This window comes from Amblyraja radiata, chromosome 7 (genome assembly GCF_010909765.2).
Source record: "Amblyraja radiata isolate CabotCenter1 chromosome 7, sAmbRad1.1.pri, whole genome shotgun sequence".
NCBI lineage: Eukaryota > Metazoa > Chordata > Chondrichthyes > Rajiformes > Rajidae > Amblyraja > Amblyraja radiata.
Window position 1 is genome coordinate 65,031,007 of NC_045962.1, and position 22,636 is coordinate 65,053,642.

Genomic DNA, 22,636 nt, shown 5'->3' on the forward strand with positions numbered 1-22,636 from the left:
AATTATGAAGAAACAAAGTCACGGGGCAATCCAAAGAATCAGAAATGATGATTAGATCTTCACGCGATACATTGATAAATTTACTTCATTTTTCATAGCATTTAAAGTGAAACTGAAAATTAAGTAGTGTATTGAAATACATGTATGTTTTGTGATTTGATAAACACTCATAAATCAAGCATTGGTTTGCTGTGCTGGCAACTAGTGCAGAAAGCATCAATACTCCCTGCATGAACCATATTCATGTCGCTCCCACCATATTAAAAGATATATCATATAGAAAGATATCTTCTTTTCATATTAGCATATTGTATATCATGACAGAAGGATGTTAGCACAAATATTGTTTGCTGCTCATCAATAGAAACATAGAACATAGAAACATAGAAATTAGGTGCAGGAGTAGGCCATTCGGCCCTTCGAGCCTGCACCGCCATTCAATATGATCATGGCTGATCATCCAACTCAGTATCCCGTACCTGCCTTCTCTCCATACCCTCTGATCCCCTTAGCCACAAGGGCCACATCTAACTCCCTCTTAAATATAGCCAATGAACTGGCCTCGACTACCCTCTGTGGCAGAGAGTTCCAGAGATTCACCACTCTCTGTGTGAAAAAAGTTCTTCTCATCTCGGTTTTAAAGGATTTCCCCCTTATCCTTAAGCTGTGACCCCTTGTCCTGGACTTCCCCAACATCGGGAGCAATCTTTCTGCATCTAGCCTGTCCAACCCCTTAAGAATTTTGTAAGTTTCTATAAGATCCCCTCTCAATCTCCTAAATTCTAGATAGTATAAACCAAGTCTATCCAGTCTTTCTTCATAAGACAGTCCTGACATCCCAGGAATCAGTCTGGTGAACCTTCTCTGCACTCCCTCTATGGCAATAATGTCCTTCCTCAGATTTGGAGACCAAAACTGTACGCAATACTCCAGGTGTGGTCTCACCAAGACCCTGTACAACTGCAGTAGAACCTCCCTGCTCCTATACTCAAATCCTTTTGCTATGAAAGCTAACATACCATTCGCTTTCTTCACTGCCTGCTGCACCTGCATGCCTAATACTTCCTATATTGTTTCATGAAGATTAACTAATATAGATGATCTACATTTTCCATGAAAATATGCAACATCACTTAACAGAGAATCCTCTATTACACTGTTATCAGCTGTACGTTAAAAAAAAAATCAGTGAAACGAGTTTTGCTGGAGATAGCTACTAAAAAACAAGCAGAATCAAATTCAAGAGAATGTTAGATTTAGCTCTTCAGGCTAAAGGAATCAAGGGATATGGGGAAAAAGCAGGAAGGGGGTACTGATTTTAGATGATCAACCATGATCATATTGAATGGCGGTGCTGGCTCAAAGTGCCGAATGACCTACCCCAGCATCTATTTTTCTATGTTTCTATGTTTCTAAATTATTATCTGAAAAGGCCAAAAAGAGAACGGAAGGAACATTTAATTTTATTCAGTATTAGTCTTCCATCTGAATACTGAGGGAAAATGAACAGTGAAGATGTAAAACAGCAATACCAAAGAGAAATAATGACATCTAATTAAAATGAATGAAATCACACAATCTTCATCTTTGGTTTTGATAAACGAAGTGCCATATTGAAATAATAAAATATTTATAATTTGAGAAATCATGACAATTAAGCTTTTCAATCTTCATCAATTATGTAGACTGGCAGGTACACAAAAATGCTGGAGAAACTCAGCGGGTGCAGCAGCATCTATGGAGTGAAGGAAATAGGCGACGTTTTGTGCCAAAACCCTTCTTCAGACTGATGGGGGTTGGGGGGGGAGAAGGAAGGAAAAAGGGAGGAGGAGGAGCCCGAGGGTGGGGGGATGGGAGGAGACAGCTCGAGGGTTAAGGAAGGGGAGGAGGCGGCAAGGGCTAGCAAAACTGGGAGAATTCAACGTTCATGCCATCTGGACGCAAGCAACCCAGGCGGAATATGAGGTGCTGTTCCTCCAATTTCCGGTGTTGCTCACTCTGGCAATGGAGGAGACCCAGGACAGAGAGGTCGTATTGGGAATGGGAGGGGGAGTTGAAGTGCTGAGCCACCAGGAGTTCAGGTAGGTTATTGCGGACTGAGCGGAGGTGTTCGGCGAAACGATCGCCCAACCTCCGCTTTGTCTCCCCGATGTAAATCAGCTGACATCTCGAGCAGCGGATGCAGTAGATGAGGTTGGAGGAGATACAGGTGAACCTTTATCGCACCTGGAACGACTGCTTGGGTCCTTGAATGGAGTCGAGGGTGGTGGTGAAGGGACAGGTGTTGCATTTCTTGCGGTTGCAACGGAAAGTGCCCGGGGAGGGGGTGGTACGGGAGGGAAGGGAAGAATTGACAAGGGAGTTGCGGAGGGAGCGGTCTTTGCGGAAGGCAGACATAGGGGGAGATGGGAAGATGTGGCGAGTGGTGGGGTCACGTCGGAGGTGGCGGAAATGGCGGAGGATTATTTGTTGTATTTGCCGGCTGGTGGGGTGAAAGGTGAGGACTATGGGGACTGCCCTTGTTGCGAGTGCGGGGATGGGGAGAGAGAGCAGTGTTGCAGGGTATGGATGAGACCCTGGTGCGAGCCTCATCTATGGTGGCGGAGGGGAATCCCCGTTCCCTGAAGAACGAGGACATTTCCGATGCCCTGGTGTGGAACGTCTCATCCTGGGAACAGATGCGGCGTAGGCGGAGGAATTGGGAGTAGGGGATGGAGTCTTTACAGGGGGCACGGTGGGAAGACGTGTAGTCCAGATAGCCATGTGAGTCAGTTGGTTTGTAGTGTATGTCGGTCAGAAGTCTGTCCCCTGCGATGGAGATGGTGAGGTCAAGGAATGGTAGGGAAGTGTCGGAAATGGTCCAGGTGTATTGGAGTGCCGGATGGAAGTTGGTGGTGAAGTGGATGAAGTCAGTCAGTTGTGTGTGGGTGCAGGAGGTGGCCCCAAAGCAGTCGTCAATGTAATGGAGGTAGAGGTCGGGGATGGGGCCCTGGTACGTATTGAACAAGGATTGTTCAACGTACCCGACAAAGAGGCAGGCGTAGCTGGGGCCCATGCGTGTGCCCATAGCTACGCCTTGTGTTTGGAGGAAATGGGAGGAGTCAAACGTAAAGTTGTTGAGGGTGAGGACCAACTCCGCTAGGTGGAGGAGGGTGTCAGTGGCTGGGTATAGGTTGCTTCTCTGGTCGAGGAAGAACCGGAGGGCTTTGAGGCCATCCTGGTCGGGGATGGAGGTGTACATTGACTGGTCATCCATGGTGAAGATGAGGGGGTGAGGGCCTAGAGAGTGGAATGCGCGGAGGCGACGGAGAGTGTCTGAGGTGTCTAGAACATAGGTGGGAAGGGATTTGACCAAGGGGGATGGTATGGAGTCAAGGTATGTGGAGATGAGTTCGGTGGGGCACGAACAAGCAGAGACAATGGGTCTGCCGGGAGAGCCGGGTTTGTGGATTTTGGGGAGAAGGTAAAAACGGGCCGTGCGGGGCAGGGGTACGATGAGGTTGGAAGCTTGGTCGGGCAGGGCGTGGGAATTGATGAAGTCGGTGATGGTGCTAGATATGGTGGCCTGGTGCTCGTCAGTAAGGTCATGGTCCAAGTAGGAGGAGGTGTCCGAGAGTTGGCGCGTGGCCTCAGCTTTGTAGAGATCGACGCGCCAGATTACCACGGCACCTCCCTTGTCGGCTGGTTTGATAACCCAATCTGGGTTTTTGCGGAGTGATTCAATGGCAGTGCGTTCAGGGGGGGAGAGATTGGAGTGAGACAGGGGAGTGGAGAAGTTGAGGCGGTTGACGTCGCGGCGGCAGTTCTGGATAAAGAGTTCCAGAGCCGGAACATTACGAGAGGGGTTCCACAAGGAGGGGGTGCGTTGGAGACGGGAAAACGGTCATCATTGGGGGGCGAGGACTCCTTCGCATGGAAGTGCGCTGTGAGGCGGAGGTGACGGTAGAAGCGCTCCAAGTCATGGTGGGCGCGGAACTCATTGAGATGGGGACGGAGGAGGACAAAGGTAAGACCGCTGCTGAGGACAGACCGTTCGGTGTGGGAGAGGGGGAGGTCGGGGGGGATGGTGAACACCTGGCAGGGATGGGAGTTGGGGCCAGAGGAAGGCAGGTGGGTGGACTGGGGACGGGGCGATGTGTAGGGGGGGGGGGGGGTTTGGGTGTTGGAGGGGTGGTGGGTGGTCAGGGGGTGGGGGGGTGAGAGGGCTGTAATGTGGGTGGGGAAGAGCGGGAGTGACATAGTTGGAGGGGGATGGGGGAGAGTCAGTGGAACAGCCACTGAGGTTAGCAAGGCTGGGCAGACGGGCACTAGGACCCAGTGGAGTTAAGCCCAGGAGAGTGGGAGTGAGCAGCGTGGAGGCTCCAGGCCCAGTGCAGAGTCCAGGCTCCAGGTAAGGCGACGGCTGTGGGTTGCTGGAGGGGGGCGGAGTGGCGCGGGTCAACGGACCCGATGGTCGGAGTCCAGTGGCATGGGCCACCGGACCCGATGGTCGGATTCCAGTGGCGCGGGTCAATGGACCCGATGGTCGGAGTCCCGTGGCAGTTGAGTCGGGGTCCGCGGGCGATGCATGGGAGGTCCCGGTGGGTGGATAGTCGACGGGGCGGCGCGGGTCGGCCATAGCGGTGGGGCGGCGAGATGAGTCGGGTGCGTTGCGGCGGCCATGTTGGGGGAGCCCCGATCCGGCGGCGATGCCGGGTAGGTCGGGACCGGCGGCGATGCCGGGTAGGTCGGGTCCGGCGGCGATGCCGGGTAGGTCGGGTCCGGCGGCGATGTTGTGTAGGTCGGGTCCAGCGACGATGTTGGGTAGGTCGGGTCCGGCGACGATGTTGGGTAGGTCGGGTCCGGCGACGATGTTGGGTAGGTCGGGTCCGGCGACGATGTTGGGTAGGTCGGGTCCGGCGACGATGTTGGGTAGGTCGGGTCTGGCGGCGATGCTGGGTAGGTCGGGTCCGGCGGCGATGTTGGGTAGGTCGGGTCCGGCGGCGATGTTAGGCGGGCCCAGTGCGGCGGCGATGTTCAGTGGGCCCGGTCCGGCGACGATGCTGGATGGGCCCAGTGCGGCGGCGATGTCGGGTAGGCCCGGTGCGGCGATGAGGCTGGGCGGTCCCGGAGGGCGGCGAGGGTCGGAGGAATCAGCGATGAGGAGGGGGTCCAAGTTACCGTGGATGCGGCGAGGCTGGGCGTCATCGGTAGGCAGGTGAGGGTCGGCGGCGGCATCGATGTGGAGGTCGGTGAAGGCGGCGTCCTGGTGAGTATTGAAGGCACTCCTCGTGGCCAAGATGGCGTCGCGGGACTCGGGCAGGTGATGCAGGCCAGAGTTGGGGCCTGGAGTCTGCTGGTGGTCGAGTCGCGGGGCGTCGGGAGCGGCCTGTAGGCGGGATAATTTAAGGTCCTTGGTGGAGTTAAGGTAGGCCAGGAATTTTTGATTGAAGAGGTGGATCTTCCGGCGGATGAAATATAATTGGGGTCCGTTGCAGGTATGGGTTAGTGAGGTCTGAAGTTCAGGGAGTGTCGATGTGAGGTCCTGCTGGTGCCGGCGCATCGCGACCAGGATGGATCTCAGTGCCCGGTTGGAGAATTGCTGGGTCTGCCAGTGGATAGCCAGGTGGTACTGATGGTCCGGTTGGGGTCCGAACTGGGAAGTAGGGAACTGGAGCTGGAAGCCATGGGGTATGAGATGATGGCGCAGGCAGGCCCCGAGGAAGCAAATGTGGCTGTGGTATCGAGTCTGGGTAAGGATGTGGTCGTACAGTTGGAGGGCAGGGGGGATCACAGAGGGTGTGCAGTTAGAGAGGAGGTTGTGAAACTCTCTCCGGAGAGAGGAGGAGAACTTCTTCAAAGTAGGCATACCTTGAGGAGATATCGCAGTGGAGTAGACAAAGTGTTCAAGAAGGAACTGCAGATGCAGTATTTGATGATTTGTTTTCAACAAATGTATACAGTGTTATTTAAAACATCATTTACAAAAGAAAGGAAATTGATCAAAAGATCATAACATCATAAGTGATAGGAGTAGAATTAGGCCAATTGGCTCAAGTCTACTCCACCATTCAATCATGGCTGATCTATCTCTCCCTCCTAACCCCATTCTCCTGCCTTCTCCCCATAACCTCTGACACCCGCACTAATCAAAAATATATCTCTCTGCCTTAAATATATCCACTGATTTTTCCTCCACAGCTTTCTGTGGCAAACAATTCCACAGATTTGCCACCCTCTGACTAAAAGAAATCCTCCTCATCTCCTTCTTAAATGAATGCCCTTTAATTCTGAGGCTAGTCCTAGACGCTTCCACTGGTGGGAACATTCTCACCGCATCCACTCTATCCAAGCCTTTCACCATTCTACACATTTCAATGAGGTCCCCCTCTTTCTTCTAAACTCCAGCAAATACAAGCCCAGTGCCGTCAAACGCTCATCACAAACATGTTAACCTACTCATTCCTGGGATCATTCTTGTAAGCCTCCTCTGGCCCCTCTCCAGAGTCAGCACATTCTTCCTCAGATATGGTGCTCAAAATTCCTCACGATTTTCCAAATGTGACCTGACCAGCACCTTATAGAGCTAAGCCTTACATCCCTGTTTTTGCATACAAGCCCTCTCGAAATAATTGCTAGCCTTGCATTTGCGTTCTTTACTACTGATTTGACTTACATAGATACATAGAAAATAGGTGCAGGAGTAGGCCATTCGGCCCACAAGCCAGCACCGCCATTCAATGTGATCATGGCTGATCATCCACTATCAGTATCATGTTCCTGCCTCCTCCCCATATCCCTTGATTCCGCAAGCCCTAAGAGATCTATCTAACTCTCTTTTGAATGCATCCTGTGAGTCATCCTCCACTGCCTTCTGAGGCAGAAAATTCCACAAATTCACAACTATCTGGGTGAATAAATTATTCCTGATCTCAGTTCCAAATGGCCTACCCCTTATTCGTAAAGTGTGGCCCCTGGTTCAGGACTCCCTCAACATCAGGAACATGTTTCCTGCATCTAGCATGTCCAATCTCTTAATAATTTCATATGTTTCTATAAGATATCCTCTCATCCTTCTAAATTCCATTGCATACAAGCCCAGTTGTTCCATTCTTCCATCATATGACAGTCCCGCCATCCCGGGAATTAACCTCGTTGCCTTGCAGGTTAACTTTTTGGGTATTAGGACCAGCACTCCCAAGTCCCTTTGCACCTCCACTTTCTGGATTCTCTCCCCATTTCGAAAATAATCAATGCCTTTATTCCTTACTACTAAAATGCAAGATTGCACACTTTGCTTCACTAAGTTCCATCTGCCACTTATCCCAACCTAACCAGGTCCTTCTGCAGAGTCCCTGCTTTCTCTACACCACCTGCCCCTCCACCTATTTTCATATCATAATAGACCACATGCTTTCTATTCAAACTTTAATCTTAGTAAGGAAAAAATGAAACAGGGAGAATAATAAAGTTGATGAATTTAGTCAAAAAGATGCATGTTTAAAACCAACCCTTATTACTGTATATGCATGCATATCAACGTGTTTCTAAAAACTATTCATCGCTTTATTTTAGAAAAGGGAAAAATCCTGAATATGATGATAGTAGATCCCCCTTGGTCATGACTGAGTTTGCAGGTGATGTGTGGTCGGATGCAAGCCTGGGCGATGTCATATGGAGGACAGGCTGTTGCCCATGCAGCACGTCCCCCCTCTCCACGTCGCTGATCGATCCAAAGGAACAGCAGGGCTGTTACAGTTTGGCACCAGCGCCGTCGCAGGTTGTAGACAATGACGAACTGCGTTAGGGGCTCCAACTCCGGATTTTCTTGAGGTTTACTACTGGAGCCTTTTCCATGACTGGATATGGCCATATGGCAGTGGAGGTTTTAAATTAGAGTTTTCCCTCTCCTAGATGGACTGCCTTCCCAGGCTGATGAGCCCCATCTGGCCGAGACTCATGGGAGCGGGATCGTCTACCTTCACGTGCAGGTCTATAGCACCTACCCACTGCTTGATGATAAAGGTATGTTAAATATGATGTAACACATCATCTTTCAATTTATTATTTTAGAACTGACTGTTAAAAATGTATTGACTGTTTTGGATACAGATAGAAAGATATATAAGCTTAGATGAATGAATGGACTTTTATACATTGTTGATTGATGGAAGTACATTAGCAACTTGGGACTTGTTAAAATTAGTACTTACTGTTCATTTTTACATTGCAGGAAACATGATTGAAAAAAATGTTTTAAGGGAGATGACAGTAATTAAATGAATGGCAAAAGGGAAAATAATAAAAATGTGCATGATAAGTCTCTAGGATCTCATTATTTCTACCTTGGATTTAAATAGGTATAGGTGAGGAAAAGTTAATTGATTAAAGTTGTAATTTTCCAAAGCTTGTGATTTAAGAGTTGAGTCATTGGTTTAAAAATATGCAAATACTTCAATGAACTGCTTGAGAAATCAGGAAAAAATAGGTAGGCTCAAATCTGCCAGTTTACTGTCAATTGTGAAGAGTTTGCTGAAAACTCTCAAGTGTATTGTAAGGACAACTGGTGGAGGAGGTAGAGAGGTAATAAAAAATAAAATGTAACCTAATCCCAACATGGTTTGCTTCCACCTACCTACAGTATGAGCTCAATTTATTTATTTTTAATTTCAAAATAGACTTTATTCAGGTAATAAATAAACAATACATGAACTGTGCAAAAAAATAATCTGACATTTTTGGAGGCTATACAAAATATTCAATACAGTCTACATACATTGCTCAAATGTCCCAAATTTATCCCCCACCTTTGCCACTCATGTGGCCCACTGGCATGGAATCCCTTCCCTTATTTTGAGGGGCGTCTCCACCACACCCTGCCCCCCCCCCCATGTCCAGCATTGGACGGAACCTAGACTGTGGTCCTCCCCCACCAAGCCTTGGCATTGGCTGCAACAAGTTTCAGTGCGTCCCTCAGCACGTACTACTGCAGTCTGCAGCAGGCCAGTCGGCAACTTTCCCCGACGGACATCTCGCTCTGCTGGGTGGTGAACAACGCTTGGGCAGACCAAAGAGCGTCTTTCACCAAGTTGATGACCTTACAGCAGCACTCGATGTCAGTCTCTGAATGCATCCCTGGGAACAGTCCATAAATCACAGAGTCCTCTGCGACGGAGCTGTTCGGAATAAACCGTGACAGGGACAATATGAGTTCAATGCCATATAAAACCCAGCAATATCTAAGCAATGTCTAATGCCTTTCATTTACTTCTCCTCTGGAGTGTATGTAAATACATCTGTTATACAGCCATGGTGAGCTACAGCATGGAAACAGGGCCACCAGGTCTGCCCTACCGGTCAACCATTTATTAACATATATCCTTCATTAATCTTATTTTTTTTTCTCTTCACAATCTTGTCATCCCTTCCCAGAGTTTATCACTGGGAATTTTGGGCAATTTAAAGTGGCCAATTAGCCAACCAACTCGCAAGGCATTTGGGATGTGGGAGAAAACCAGAGCTTCTGGAGGAAACCCACAGGGAAAACTGGCAACCTCCACAGTCAGCACCAGGATGAGGACTGAGCATCTATTCTCTGGTGCTGTGATGAAGTGGCTCGAATATATACACGACTGTGGCATCTTCAAATGCATGTTGTTGCTTATGCTTATTGTTCACAAGGACAGTCTGAGCAAAATTGTTGCATAAATGACATGTACCTTATTGGAACTCCTCTTATTTCATGCATACCTTATGCATTTTTTGCATCAGAGATTAAAATTTCACTGCATATAAATATTTTACACCCTAACTCACAATATAATTCCACCGCCCCTGTCCCAATAATGTCTGTCTCTCCCCCTATCCTACCCTGTAATTTTTACTCACTTAATATTCCCCTTGCAGTATGAAAGATTGCAAATTTGTTAATTTAATTAGTGGCTGAGACTGATGGGTGGGGATATCACGCCAGGGGGCCACATGAGTGACAAAGGTGTTTTGGTTAAAAATAGATGTGAATACTATTGAGTATGCCACTGCTGGATTACTAGAGCATGGAAGAAGAGTTTTTGCACAGTTTTTATTCTGAATAAAGTCTACTCCTGAAATTTAAAAAAAACTAACAAGCTGAAAGTGGAATCTATTGATTTTTTTAAATAAGCATGTAATTGTGCATGCTTCCACAAAATCTTTATATCCAAGTTTCCTGACTGAAAACTCTCCCATTCATAATCCTCCCTGCCCAAATTGAGCAAGCATGGGATCAGGTTTCAAGAGGGTCTCTGTAGATATCGTATAGTTCCCAAAAGTTGCTAAATAAAGTTTAGTTCAAGAAATCATCATCAGAATTGCCAGCAAAAAATGCCCCCAATTACAATACAATGTGCAATTTGTTTAGTTTTACACAAATGAATATTTGCAGTGGATAGTTTTTCTCTTCCCATCCAGCAGGGTTAACAATACTTTGGTGGAGGGGGAAGCTTATCATGTTGCACTGTTTCATACTTTGGTAAATTCTATAATGGTCCTACGATAAAGGCTGTGTTAGTGAACATGGGCACTCATAGAGTCATAGAGTGATACAGTGTAGAAACTATTTCTTAAATGTTGGGATAGCCCTGCCTCAACTATCTCCTCTGGCAGCTTGTTCCATAATCCACCACCCTCAGATTCCTATTAAATCTTTTCCCCTTCACCTTAAATCTATGTCCTCTGGTCCTTGGTTGACCTACTCTGGGCAAGATACTCTGTACATCTACCCAATCTATTCCTCTCATGATTTTATACACCTCAATCACCACTTATACACTAGATCACCACTTATCCCCCTGTACTCCAAGGAATAGAATCCCAGCCTACTCAACCTCTCCCTATAGCTCAGACCCTCTAGTCCAGGCAACATCCTTGTAAATCTTCACTGTACCCTTTCCAGCTTGACAGCATCTCTCCTATAACAAGCGACCTCACCAACATCTTGTACAACTGCAATATGACCCCCCAACTTCCAGTCTGAGAAGGATTTTGGCCCGAAACGTTGCCTATCTCCTTCGCTCCATAGATGCTGCTGCACCCGCAGAGTTTCTCCAGCATTTTTGTGTACCTTCTATATTCACTACTCTGACTGATGAAGGCCAATGTGCCAAACGCCTTTTTGACTGCCCTTTCTACCTGCGACTCCACCTTCAAGGAACCATGCACCTGCACTCCTAGATCCCTCTGCTCTACAACATTTCGACTCAGCAGGCTTAAAGATAAAAATAAATGTTCTCAAAGGCAAAATTTCTCAAAGGCTCCATCTTTCTATGCATGTTAAGATACCTCGTAAATCAAATTTTATTCTCAAAATTATTTTTGCAGCTCAGTTATACGTACCCTCTCCAATGTTTTATTATTTTGTTTTACAAAGTATATAATCTCAATTATTTTGTTTCTAACATTCCATAAACCTTTAAATGGCTCAGTAGAGTAGAAATACAGAGAAAATGTTGAGCTAAAGCGATCAGCCAAGCTCAGAATTAATCCTTCAAGGAGACCTTGAAGCTTCACATTGTGACTGTTAACTTCCTCGTATACACTAAAAAATAGTGGATTTTGCAGAAGAAAATGATTTATTTCTGGTGCCTTGACTACAAATAAGGAATGTTTTTAAACTTTGATGGAGCTTTAGCTACCAACAGTGATATGGAAACCATTTTCACAGTATTGAAGATAATCATTGGATCACAGAAACACTATAATACTGCAGGAGAGCTTTTTAACTGAATCTCACAAAGAAAAATCGTCACTCTTTTTCCTCAAATCTTCTCCAACAGCCCTACAGACTTTTTCTCAATCCCTCGTACCAATTGAATTTTTACCTTTTGAAAACAATGATTGAATCTGCTTCTACCATCTTAAATCTTTACAGAAAGTGCATATTGATTTTTGACAATGAAAATAAGTATTGTAGGTTGTAATGTTATCATAATTGATCTGCAATAAAACATTTGTATGAGTCAAATTCAAAACCATGTTGCCCTAAATCCTTAAGTAAAATAAAGGATCTAGAAGAGGCTACAGAACTTTACATATAAACCTTTGTAAACCATTTAATGCTTACTTTGTGTGCCCAATGGGTACTGAGATCTGGATCACCCATCACCATCACCCTCACGCAAAAGAAAACAGGAAAATAAAACTTTAAAATACATTGGTATTGTTTTCTTCTTCATTTCTGTGTTTAAATGCAGTAGACAACAGCTGTCTGCTGAGATTGCACCTACAGCAATTTACCATTAAGAATCATGGGAGATGTGTCACAGCCTTAAAGGACTTTCTCAAGAACTTTCAGTTTAGTTTAGTTTAGAAATGCAGGACGGAAACAGGCACTTTGGCGTACCGAGTCCGTGCTGACCAGCGATCCCCACACACTAACACTATGCTACACACACTAGGGACAATTTACAATTTTATCCAACCAAGTAGGCTACAATCCTGTACATCTTTGGATTGTGGGAGCTTGTGGGGAGAACCCACGCAGGTCACAGGGAGTACGTACCAACTCCGGACAGATAGCACCCATAGTCAGGATTGAGCCTGGGTCAAAACCACGCCTATTTCTTTTCTCCAGAGATGCTACCTGACCCACTGAGTTACTCCACCATTTTATGCCTATCTTCCTTTATCTTACTGAGCAGAATTTCTTCTGAAACACTCACTGTTGTGTTAAAACATGCACAGAAACTACCTCCAACCTTTACTAAGAAACTGCAATTATTTTCTCTCAATTGCACATGAAAGCCATTTTGTCATGATTTACTGCTTTGGGGACCCTTTCTCACCATGGAAAATTGGATTGAGTACCACTGGGTAATAATTGCCTTAACATAGCTCACGATTATCCAGTATCATTCATGCATGTGACGATGGTGCCCAGGGCTGCTTGATTAGCACAAATTGCCCAATGTGCAACCTACATCCCCATTCATAACTAATTTATAAGTAAAACAAGAAACAAATATTATGCTAAGTCAGTTGGGGGACATGAATTAAAGATTTCCATCTGGCATATCAATGCGTTGATGTCTGACAAGTGTGAGGTGTTGCACTTTGTATGTCAAACCAGCAAAGAAATTGCACAGTAAATGGTAGATCATTGGAGAATATTGCAGAACTGAGATCTGGGTGTAAATTGCACAAAGAACTAAAATTAATTTACCGGTACCACCCCGGGCAGCACAAGCACCTTAACATTTCCTGCCAGTTTTCCCCAAAACCCCATTAAAGCACTCAGCTGTTTTTTTCAATGATTTGAATTAGAATCTTCACTGTTACATAATTAAGAAAAAAATTATCTATACATAACTAAAACTCTGATCTTGTGCTCTTCTGGTTTGCGTGGTTTATCTATTTGCGCAAAAATGGTACATGGTAGCGTACCACCACCTTACTCACCATTCTCCTGTGCTCAAGTGCAACAAGTTTTGCTCTGATCGATGGTATAGTTTAAAAGTTATTAAGGTCTCCTCTCCTGTCAGTCACCCGGGCAAGCAACGCCCCTTCCGGCACAACATTGCCGCACTGATTGGCCGGGTCCTCTGTCACTCACCAGCGGGGAGAATAAAGCTGAAGGAGCAGAGCGAGCAGAGTTTGTGTATCACCACTGGCTGGAGCTGCGTCGACCAGAGCCTGGCCGACTGCGAGGCCGACTGCTGCAACCTCGAGATCCTGAGGAGGTGAGGAGGGAGTCTCTGAGGCCGACTCTGAGACCGACTCTGAGGCCGACTGCGAGGCCAATTGCTGCAACCTCGAGATCCTGGGGCGGTGAGGAGGGAGAGTAGGGGATTGAGGGAGAGGAGGGGGTAGGGAGGGAGAGGGGGGAAAGTGGGGGAGGTGAGGAGGGAGAGTGGGAAGGAGGGGCAATAGAGGGAGACGAGTGGGGGAGGCAGGGAGTGGGGAATAGAGGGCCAGGAGGGCAGTGAGGGAGGTCAGGAGGGATAGTGGGGGGGGGGGAGGTGAGGAGTGGGGGAGGTGGGGGATAGAGGGAAAGGAGGGGGTAGGGAGGGGTGATGAGTTTTGGAGGGAGGGAGTGAGGGAGTGAGTGACTGAGGGTAGGGGAAATGAATAGGAGAGGCGAGGGAGGGATTGGGGAGGAGAGGGGAGAGAAGAGGGAGGATGAAGAGGAGGAGTGGAGTGCTGGGGGATGAGGGGAAATGAGCCGTGCCTGCTATGGGTGAATGGTGGAATATTGCGTTGGGGGAACGGGTTGCATTGGGGGAACGGGTGAGTGATGGAATTTTGCGTTGGGTCCCACTTAGTCTAGTTTAAGTTACAATTAATAATTCTTCGACTTCCATGCCAGAAATTGTTTCATTATTCACTTAAATAATGAAGAATTACACCATGGCAGGTCATATCAACAATGCTAAATGTTGTGCCCTTTAGTCAAGGAAAATTGTTGCGTTACCATGAACCACTTTAACATGATAGATGGGCCTCCACATTACTCCACTACATACCACATAGATGAGACAAAGAGATGCAAACCCAAAAGTGTGTCAATCCTTTTTATGGCATTGTACCAGGGCCAATAGCTCTGTTATTTCAGCTATTACTTCCCTTGATGCCAGTTCACAAACTGGTAACTTGGCTATTTTAAATATATTCATCACATTTTAACTGTACATTAATTGGTACACATTTGAACATTTTAGGCTCTCATCACTTCAGCTACACTTTCACTGTAACTCTAACCATTGTATTTATAGGCACATGCCATCCTCAATGACATGCAAAACAGGCCAAATGGCCACTACAACGTCTTCCTTGGCAGAAATAAATTCAAAATATGTATTTAGCGTCCTGCCGATGACATACACTTCAATTCATGGGATCTCCTCTTTGTTCCTCAATTGGTCCCATCTCTCCTCATACAACTCATTTATAATGTACCGGCCTATAGAAGACATTTTAATTCAATTTTTATGCTGGCTATCAATCAGAATACTTTTTATTTGCTTCCAGCTCTGCCTTTCATTGCCTTATCTTTTTTCTTGCTGAAGGTGTATCTCCACTTAACCAGAACCATTGTCTCTTTCAGACAACCCTTTAATAAACCAAAGATTTTCCTGGCAAGTTATGATAACATTTAGTCACAATGTTTAGTGTTTTCTCATGCTATTCAAACTATGTTTATATTTTGTTCTTGAAGCTTTGTCCTTCCCCCTAGTCTCATATATATCAAACAGACATTTGACATAGTAAATTGGAGCTTTTTTCCATGAATAAAGAGAAACAACTAAAGCCAGTTGAAAACCGTACTTGCAGCTACATTTATGTCTGTGTCCTCTCCCAGAGAAGATTAATTTAACATGCATCGTGTTTGGCACGGACATTGTGAGCCAAAGGGCCAGTTTTTTTGCTGCACTACTCTATTTTCTCTGACGTTTGTATATATAAGAACAAATTTTAAGAAATAATTCTCAAGATCTTTCAAGTGCTCTATAAGGCCAGTGCACTATTTATACAGCAAGAGGATTTGTTAAATTACATGCTCAATAGAAGTACTTTTTTTGCCACCAACATTATTTTTAAATAGCCTTGCTTGGAATCCCACTGGCATTAATGCTGGTGCATCAAGGGGAATAGGACAAAGTTAAAGAATATTTTATACAAGGACACTATTCCCTACTAGCAAGGAAATTTGGAAACTGTACCATTTACGAACTCGTGCAATTTTAATAAAAAGGTTGCAGCATAAAATAATAGATTGCATGAATTGTTCCCACATTATATTCACTAACAATTTCTCATGAGATGGGCTGCTATCCCCTTGAGTTGTCTTCCTTACATTTACTGCTGATTGGATTCTAGTACAAAGCAACTCATTGCTTTTACCATTGACCCCAACCCTGAATACTAAATGTAATGACATTAATTCTACTGAAGCAGTAATTTTATTTACATGGAATAAAATGGAAAGTAAGATGTGGGAAAAAAAAGTGGCCACTTGCTCAGTAGTTGTGTGCATCTATCTTGGAGTGATTGAGACCAATGGAGACATATGGAGACAATTTTTAACATTGCCATCAATACCGTCATTGCTGGAGCCGACCTTATGCTTTATATTTGGCCAAACTTTTTTATTTCCTCCAAAATATAATTCACCACATGTTGAGTGATCTGCTCAGCTATCTTAGCTATCCTGGATTATGCAGTCTCGTTTTGGCATGAGCTGAATAAACTTATCTTGGGTTAAATTTGAAATTTTAAGGCCCTTCGTGATCTAATATCATCCCAAAGTGCTTCAGACAATGAGCTACTGTAAAAGGGTTTTGATTGTTGTATTGTAGGAAATTCAGTCCTAATGGGCCAGTCCCACTTAGGCAACTTTTTAGGCAATGCGGGAGACTATGCAGTCGCCACATGTTCGCTGATGCTTACCGGGGAGTCGCCTTCATGGACGTGAGGAGTTCCCACATTCTGGGAACTAGTCGTGGCCTCATTATGGTCGCCGAGAATTTTTCAATATCTTGAAAAATTTGCGGCGACTAGAATGAAGCCGCCATGGAAAGTAGCGAGAATTCTTGAGCCGTAGGTGGGTCGCAAGGAGGTCCTAGTGGGTTGCCAGGAGGTCAAAGGTTCTCTTAGGCTCCTGTAGGTTGTAGCTGGTGCTGACTGGTGAATTTCATTGGCTCATTGGGGAAAATATAACGTAAGCAGTAGTTTTCAGAACAATGGATAATCGACCGGCAATGTTAAATGTCCGCCGAGCTTCACAGCCGTGTATCTTTGGCTTATTAAAAGTTGTCTGGCTTCTTAAAAGTTATCTCCCTCCTTCCTCTCCCCCCCCCTCTCTTTTAAAGGACTTATTGTACACTGTGCTAGCCATCTTAATTACAGCGCCAGCCTTCCTGTTCTTCGCGGTGTGTGTCTGTATCACCTTGGGTTTGCACCGTGCGAATTTCAGACAGTGCTCCCCCTGCTTGCCCTGTCCCCCGCCTTTGCGATGTGTTTGTGTGTGTGTGTGTTCCAACTTCACAGTCGCCGGCAGTCACCTGAAAAATCACCTAAGTGGGACAGGCCCACAAAGCAAAGTCCTACAAACAACAGCAAGAACATAGAACATTGAAAGTACAACAAAAGAAGAGGCCCTTTGGTTCATAATGTCCATGCCAAAAATGATGCCAATAAACTAATCTCTTCTTCCTGCATGTGATTCATATCCCCCCATTCCCTGCATCTAAAAAGCCTATCTAAAAGCCTCTGAAATGCCATCTGTGTAAAAATTTAGTTTAGTACATTTCCTTTAAGCATTCCTCCTCCAACCTTAAAGCTGTCTTTGACATTTTTACACTGGAGAAAAGGGTTCTAAATGTCCACCTAGTCTATGCCTCTCATAATTTGATATACTTTTAGCAGGTCTCTGTAGATCCCACATATCTTAAGCTTCTGGAACAGCCTACCGGTAGGGACCAATTGATTTATTAAATCCATGTAGAGTTTGTCCACTGCCCTTAACTCAATCACCATCAACACCTCCTCAAGAAAACTCAAACCCATGCTGACATTCCCAGATTAACCCAATCTCTTCCAAATGCGAGAAAATGTTATCCCACAGAATTTTCCCGATAATGACTTCCCTTCTCTATAATGCTAGATGTGGGAGAAAGAAGAGAACTGAAGACAACACAATGGTTCAATGTAGTCAACAATATTGATAATGTCCCACGATTACTATGGAGGTCATCCTCATCTTTTGATGCAAAAAAGTATATAAAGCTAGTATGGCAGCAATCTGTCATGAAATGGAGATACAAGAAACTGCAGATGCTGGAATCCTGTTTGAAACACAAAGTGCGGGACTAACTCAGCGGGGTAAGCAGTATCTCTGGAGGACATGGATAGGTTACATTTTGGGTTGGGACCCTGGTCTGAAGATGGGGCCTGATCTAAAATGTTACCTATCCATGTCCTCCAGAGATGCTGCCTTCACATTGTGTTGAAAGCACTCAGGAAATTTGTTTTCAAATGCAATTGAGATATTATACGATAGAGTTCTTATTTATTTGATAGTCACTGATGGCCATCCAATCCAGGCATTTGACCTCCAGGGTGGCACAATGGCACAGAGGTAGAGTTGCTGCTTACAGCGTCAGAGATCCAGGTTCAAGCCTGACCATGGGTGCTGTCTGTATGGAATTTGTACATTCTCCTGGTGACCACGTGGGCTTTCCCTGAGTGCTCCAATTTCCTCCCACACTCCAAAGACGTACAGGTTTGTAGATTAATTGGCTTCGGTAAATGGTTGGTGTGGATGCTGAAGGCTCTGTTTCCATGCTGTATCTCTAGCCTAAACTAAAGTAAAACTTTGAATCTGCCCATCCAATCCCATCACTAGGCCAGTAAATCAATCAAGCTCATTGGCTTTGGCCTGTAATATGAATTATGATGCAGCTAAGTAAAATTGCCACCATTCCTTTTTTGGTCTATTTTATCTTTTGCTGTTAAAAGGCATTCTCAAGTAAATAATGCATTTTATGTTCAACATTATATTGGACTTCAAAATGCTAAGGAATGATAGTTGGGCTGCCGGAATTATTTTGTGGCAGTCCCGGAACTCGTTGAGGTGGGGGCAGAGGGGAACAAAGGTGAGGCCTCTGCTGAGGACAGACCGTTCCATATTAGAAAGGGGAGGTCAGAAGGGATGGTTAACACACGGCAAGGGAAGAAGGGTCTCGACCTGAAACGTTACCTATTCCATCTCTCCAGAAATGCTACTGTCCCGCTGTTACTCCAGCATTTTGTGTCAACAAGGAATAATAATAATAATAATGGATGGGAGTTATATAGCGCCTTTCTAATACTCAAGGCACTTTACATCGCATTATTCATTCACTCCTCAGTCACACTCGGTGGTGGTAAGCTACTTCTGTAGCCACAGCTGCCCTGGGGCAGACTGACGGAAGCGTGGCTGCCATTCTGCGCCTACGGCCCCTCCGACCACCACCAATCACTCACACACATTCACACACATTCACACACAGGCAAAGGTGGGTGAAGTGTCTTGCCCAAGGACACAACGACAGTATGCACTCCAAGCGGGATTCGAACCGGCCACCTTCCGGTCGCCAGCCGAACACTTAGCCCATTGTGCCATCTGATAGTTGGTACACAAAAATGCTGGAGAAACTCAGCGGGTGCAGCAGCACCTATGGAGCTGCTGCACCCGCTGAGTTTCTCCAGCATTTTTGTGTACCTTCGATCTTCCAGCATCTGCAGTTCCTTCTTGAACACAGGAATGATAGTTGTTCATTTGCAGATTTATCGTGCATTTCCTGTAAACCAATGATGATAGCACGACGTCTTGAACAATACGATGACACAGTTTGCATGAAATCCCTGTCTCACCAGAGGAATCTTCCATACTTGGCTTTTTATTCAGTACAAAACTATGCCTGAGTGCAAATTCAATAGTTATGCCATCAGTTTGAAGAAGCTGAAAAAGAGAGCACTTACCCATGTAAAGGATCCAGAACTATTGCTCTTGGGTGTGACATTTGTCCTTCCACCAAGGTTTTCCGGGTCTGGGATGCCTTTTCCAGTCTTGCTACACTTATAGACTTTTTGTAGCTATCATCAGTCCAGTACAAGTTATTTCCGATCCAGTCCACAGCAATACCTTCAACATTATCCACACCTGGAAATTGAAAGTACAAATACTGATCATGAGTCAAATGGCCTTGTGGTGCTATCTTGGTGTCAATCATATGTTCACCTCTTAACCCAGAGTGAAAACTGAGGCAATGTTTCCTACCCCTAGATACAATGGATATACTTGCCGATGTTTACGTCAACACTGTTTAGATAGTTGTCATCTCTCACATCTTTATATTGATGGAATAAAGCAAGGTGGTGAGCTTCTACCGAGGATGTGTGATTTTGTTTTCTTATAAGCATTCTAATGACGATCTCAGGCATTATGACTATTCAGTTTGTTTTCATATTGCAGTTGTGCATCACAGCAAAATGTACAGAAGCTTTAACCATCTGATAGGCCCTTCCTAAGATGGCGTAGCAGCTAGATAACGCTGTGTGCTGATCCCAGAAGTGGACCAGCTATCATCCATGGCAATTAGTCCATTCTTTTAAATATTAATTTCAACAGCAGCATTTCTTACATTAACTATGTTCTTTCTACCACTACCTTTGACCTATCTTTAACTGGACTTTATCTTGCACTAAACATTGTACCCTTTATCCTTTATGTGTACTCTGTGGACAGCTTGATTGTAATTATGTAGTCTTTTCTTTGACTGGAGAGCACGCCAACAAACTGCACCTCGGTACCTTGGTATACGTGACAATAATAAACTGAACAGTGAGCAGATTATTGTTTAATACAGTTTCATTTGAGAGCACTGCTCGAAAGTAGCTCCATTACTTTGTAATTCAGATTGAATTAACTGATAGGGCTCGTAATTGGTCGGGTTGAATATGTCTTGTTCTTTGTCAACATGCCATCCTTGGGCAATTTTCAATATTGCTGGATAGAGGCCAGAGTTGTAGTTGAACTAGAACAATTTGATGTTTATGTTTTATAATTGAATGTGATTTCCTCGTTAAATTATTACTATTTAACTGAAATACTTCTGCTTGGCCACAGTCTTAAGGCTTGCTTGGGACGACAGATGGCACAATGGGCTAAGTATTCGGCTGGCAACCGGAAGGTAGCTGGTTCGAATCCCGAGTGCATACTGTCGTTGTGTCTTTGGGCAAGACACTTCACCCACCTTTGCCTGTGTGTGTCCTTGGGCAAGACACTTCACCCACCTTTGCCTGTGTGTGTGGATGTAATTATGTGAAGCACTTTGGGGTCAATGCAAGTTGACTAAAAATGTGCTATATAAATAAAGACATTTAATTTAATTTAATTTTGCTTCCCAGTTATAGAATTGCTTTTCCAAGTGATCCTTGCATTCAGCTAATTTGATCAAGTTCAATCAAAATGTGAAAACTTGGTCTTGTATGCAAGATTACAGACTCCTCAATACCTTGTGTCTACAAAGTGGAGTAACTTAGATTGCAGATCCTTGAATCCGACACATTGGTCAAACCTTTCCAAAAAAATTACCAATAATTTCGTAAAATATGCTGAAAATCTGCCCACTAAACTTCGCCAGAATAAACTTGATGTATCCATGTGATGCATGTGAACAGAGAAGAATAGCTGTGATCAAGAATTGTGTGTAACTGATTTTTTTTCCTGCACTCCTCTCTCATAAATGATTCCTTGCTTTTGACATATCTCACCAAACTGCTTCTTTATTCAACATTCATGAACTTAACCCATCCCTCCCTATTAAAATAAAACTAACAATCCTAAACAAAGTTTCTTCTTCACCGTTTCCTACTTTCTTCTTTCTAAATTTCATAATACCTTCAACCTCTAGATACCAACCCACGTTAATTTCCAAACAAGCTTCTGTCAGATTATTCTTGTATATTTCTCTTTGCATTCTCGGTACATCTGTTTGTTTCAAATTCAATATACAATTACAATTCAATGTCTTTCATTTGGCTCTTTCAGTAGAAAAATAGAGTCAAGAGGCATACAATACAGAAACGGGCCCTTCAGCCCAACTCGTCCACTCACCCAAACTGTTCACTCACCCAATCAATTTCCCCTCTTGATTTTATACTCCTCTAAAAGATCACCCCTTAGCCTCCTGCACTCCAGACAATAAAGTCTGAGTTTGCCAATCTCCCCCACATACAGGCCAATGCAAACAGGTGGGACGAATATAGATGGAACAAACTGGGCAGTGTAGGCATTTTGGGATGGAGGGTCTGTTTCCACGCTGTAAGACTCGATGACTATTAACAGATTTCCCAGTGGATGATATAGTCACTAATTACATCAATAGTATAACCTCTTTTAAATGTTTATAGATTGTTCATTGGCAAATGCAATACATGAAACAGCTTTTTTCCAGGATTCTGATACAACCGACACCTTTTCAACAAAAGCTGCATGATCAATTGGATATTGAAACTATTTCCTCCAGATTACTAAAGTTGTTTTTTTTCCCTACTGATTTTACCTCTGCATGTTTGTTTACTGTTAAATATTCTGCCTTCATAAGCTATGGATATGTCTAATGTACTCCAGGTTATGTGAGAGACTTAGTTATTATTTCTAGATCTTGGGTTTGGAAAGAATGTTTACTCAACCCCAAGGGATCCACATCATTTTCATTTCCGATGGATTATCCGGATTAGATAAATTGATCATGTCAAGATGTGTATTGCATATTTGGCTATCTTAACCAGGAAAAAAAAACAGACATTATATTTAATACAATATATGCATTTTTTTAACTTTATATTTTGTTTATTGTGCTCTCAATGTTTCTATTAGTCTTTTGAGAAGTGCCTTGGAAAATACATTCTGAAAGTCCATGTAGATATTCATCTTCAATATGACATCAAACATTCAGTTACATTAATCAGATGTGACCTATTCATTACAAATTGATGCCGACTCACTTTGATCAAATTTCTTTATGCAGTGAGGCATTGTGTTTTCTTGCGATATATTCCATTAACTGGGTGACACAGTTAATGCCAATCTTAAAGGCCCACAGCTTCCTTCAGCAGCCAGGCTGGGAATGGGAAA

General features: G+C 44.4%; 1 protein-coding gene across 1 annotated transcript in view; it reads right to left on the bottom strand.

The window, feature by feature from the left end:
* The window catches only part of lrp1b (LDL receptor related protein 1B), a 1,292,371-nt gene that overhangs the window by 713,861 nt on the left and 555,874 nt on the right, over nt 1-22,636 (bottom strand). The window contains exon 12 of the mRNA XM_033023505.1: nt 19,477-19,657. Within this exon, the coding sequence (XP_032879396.1) occupies nt 19,477-19,657 (181 nt within the window). The remainder of the gene's footprint in view (nt 1-19,476; nt 19,658-22,636) is intronic.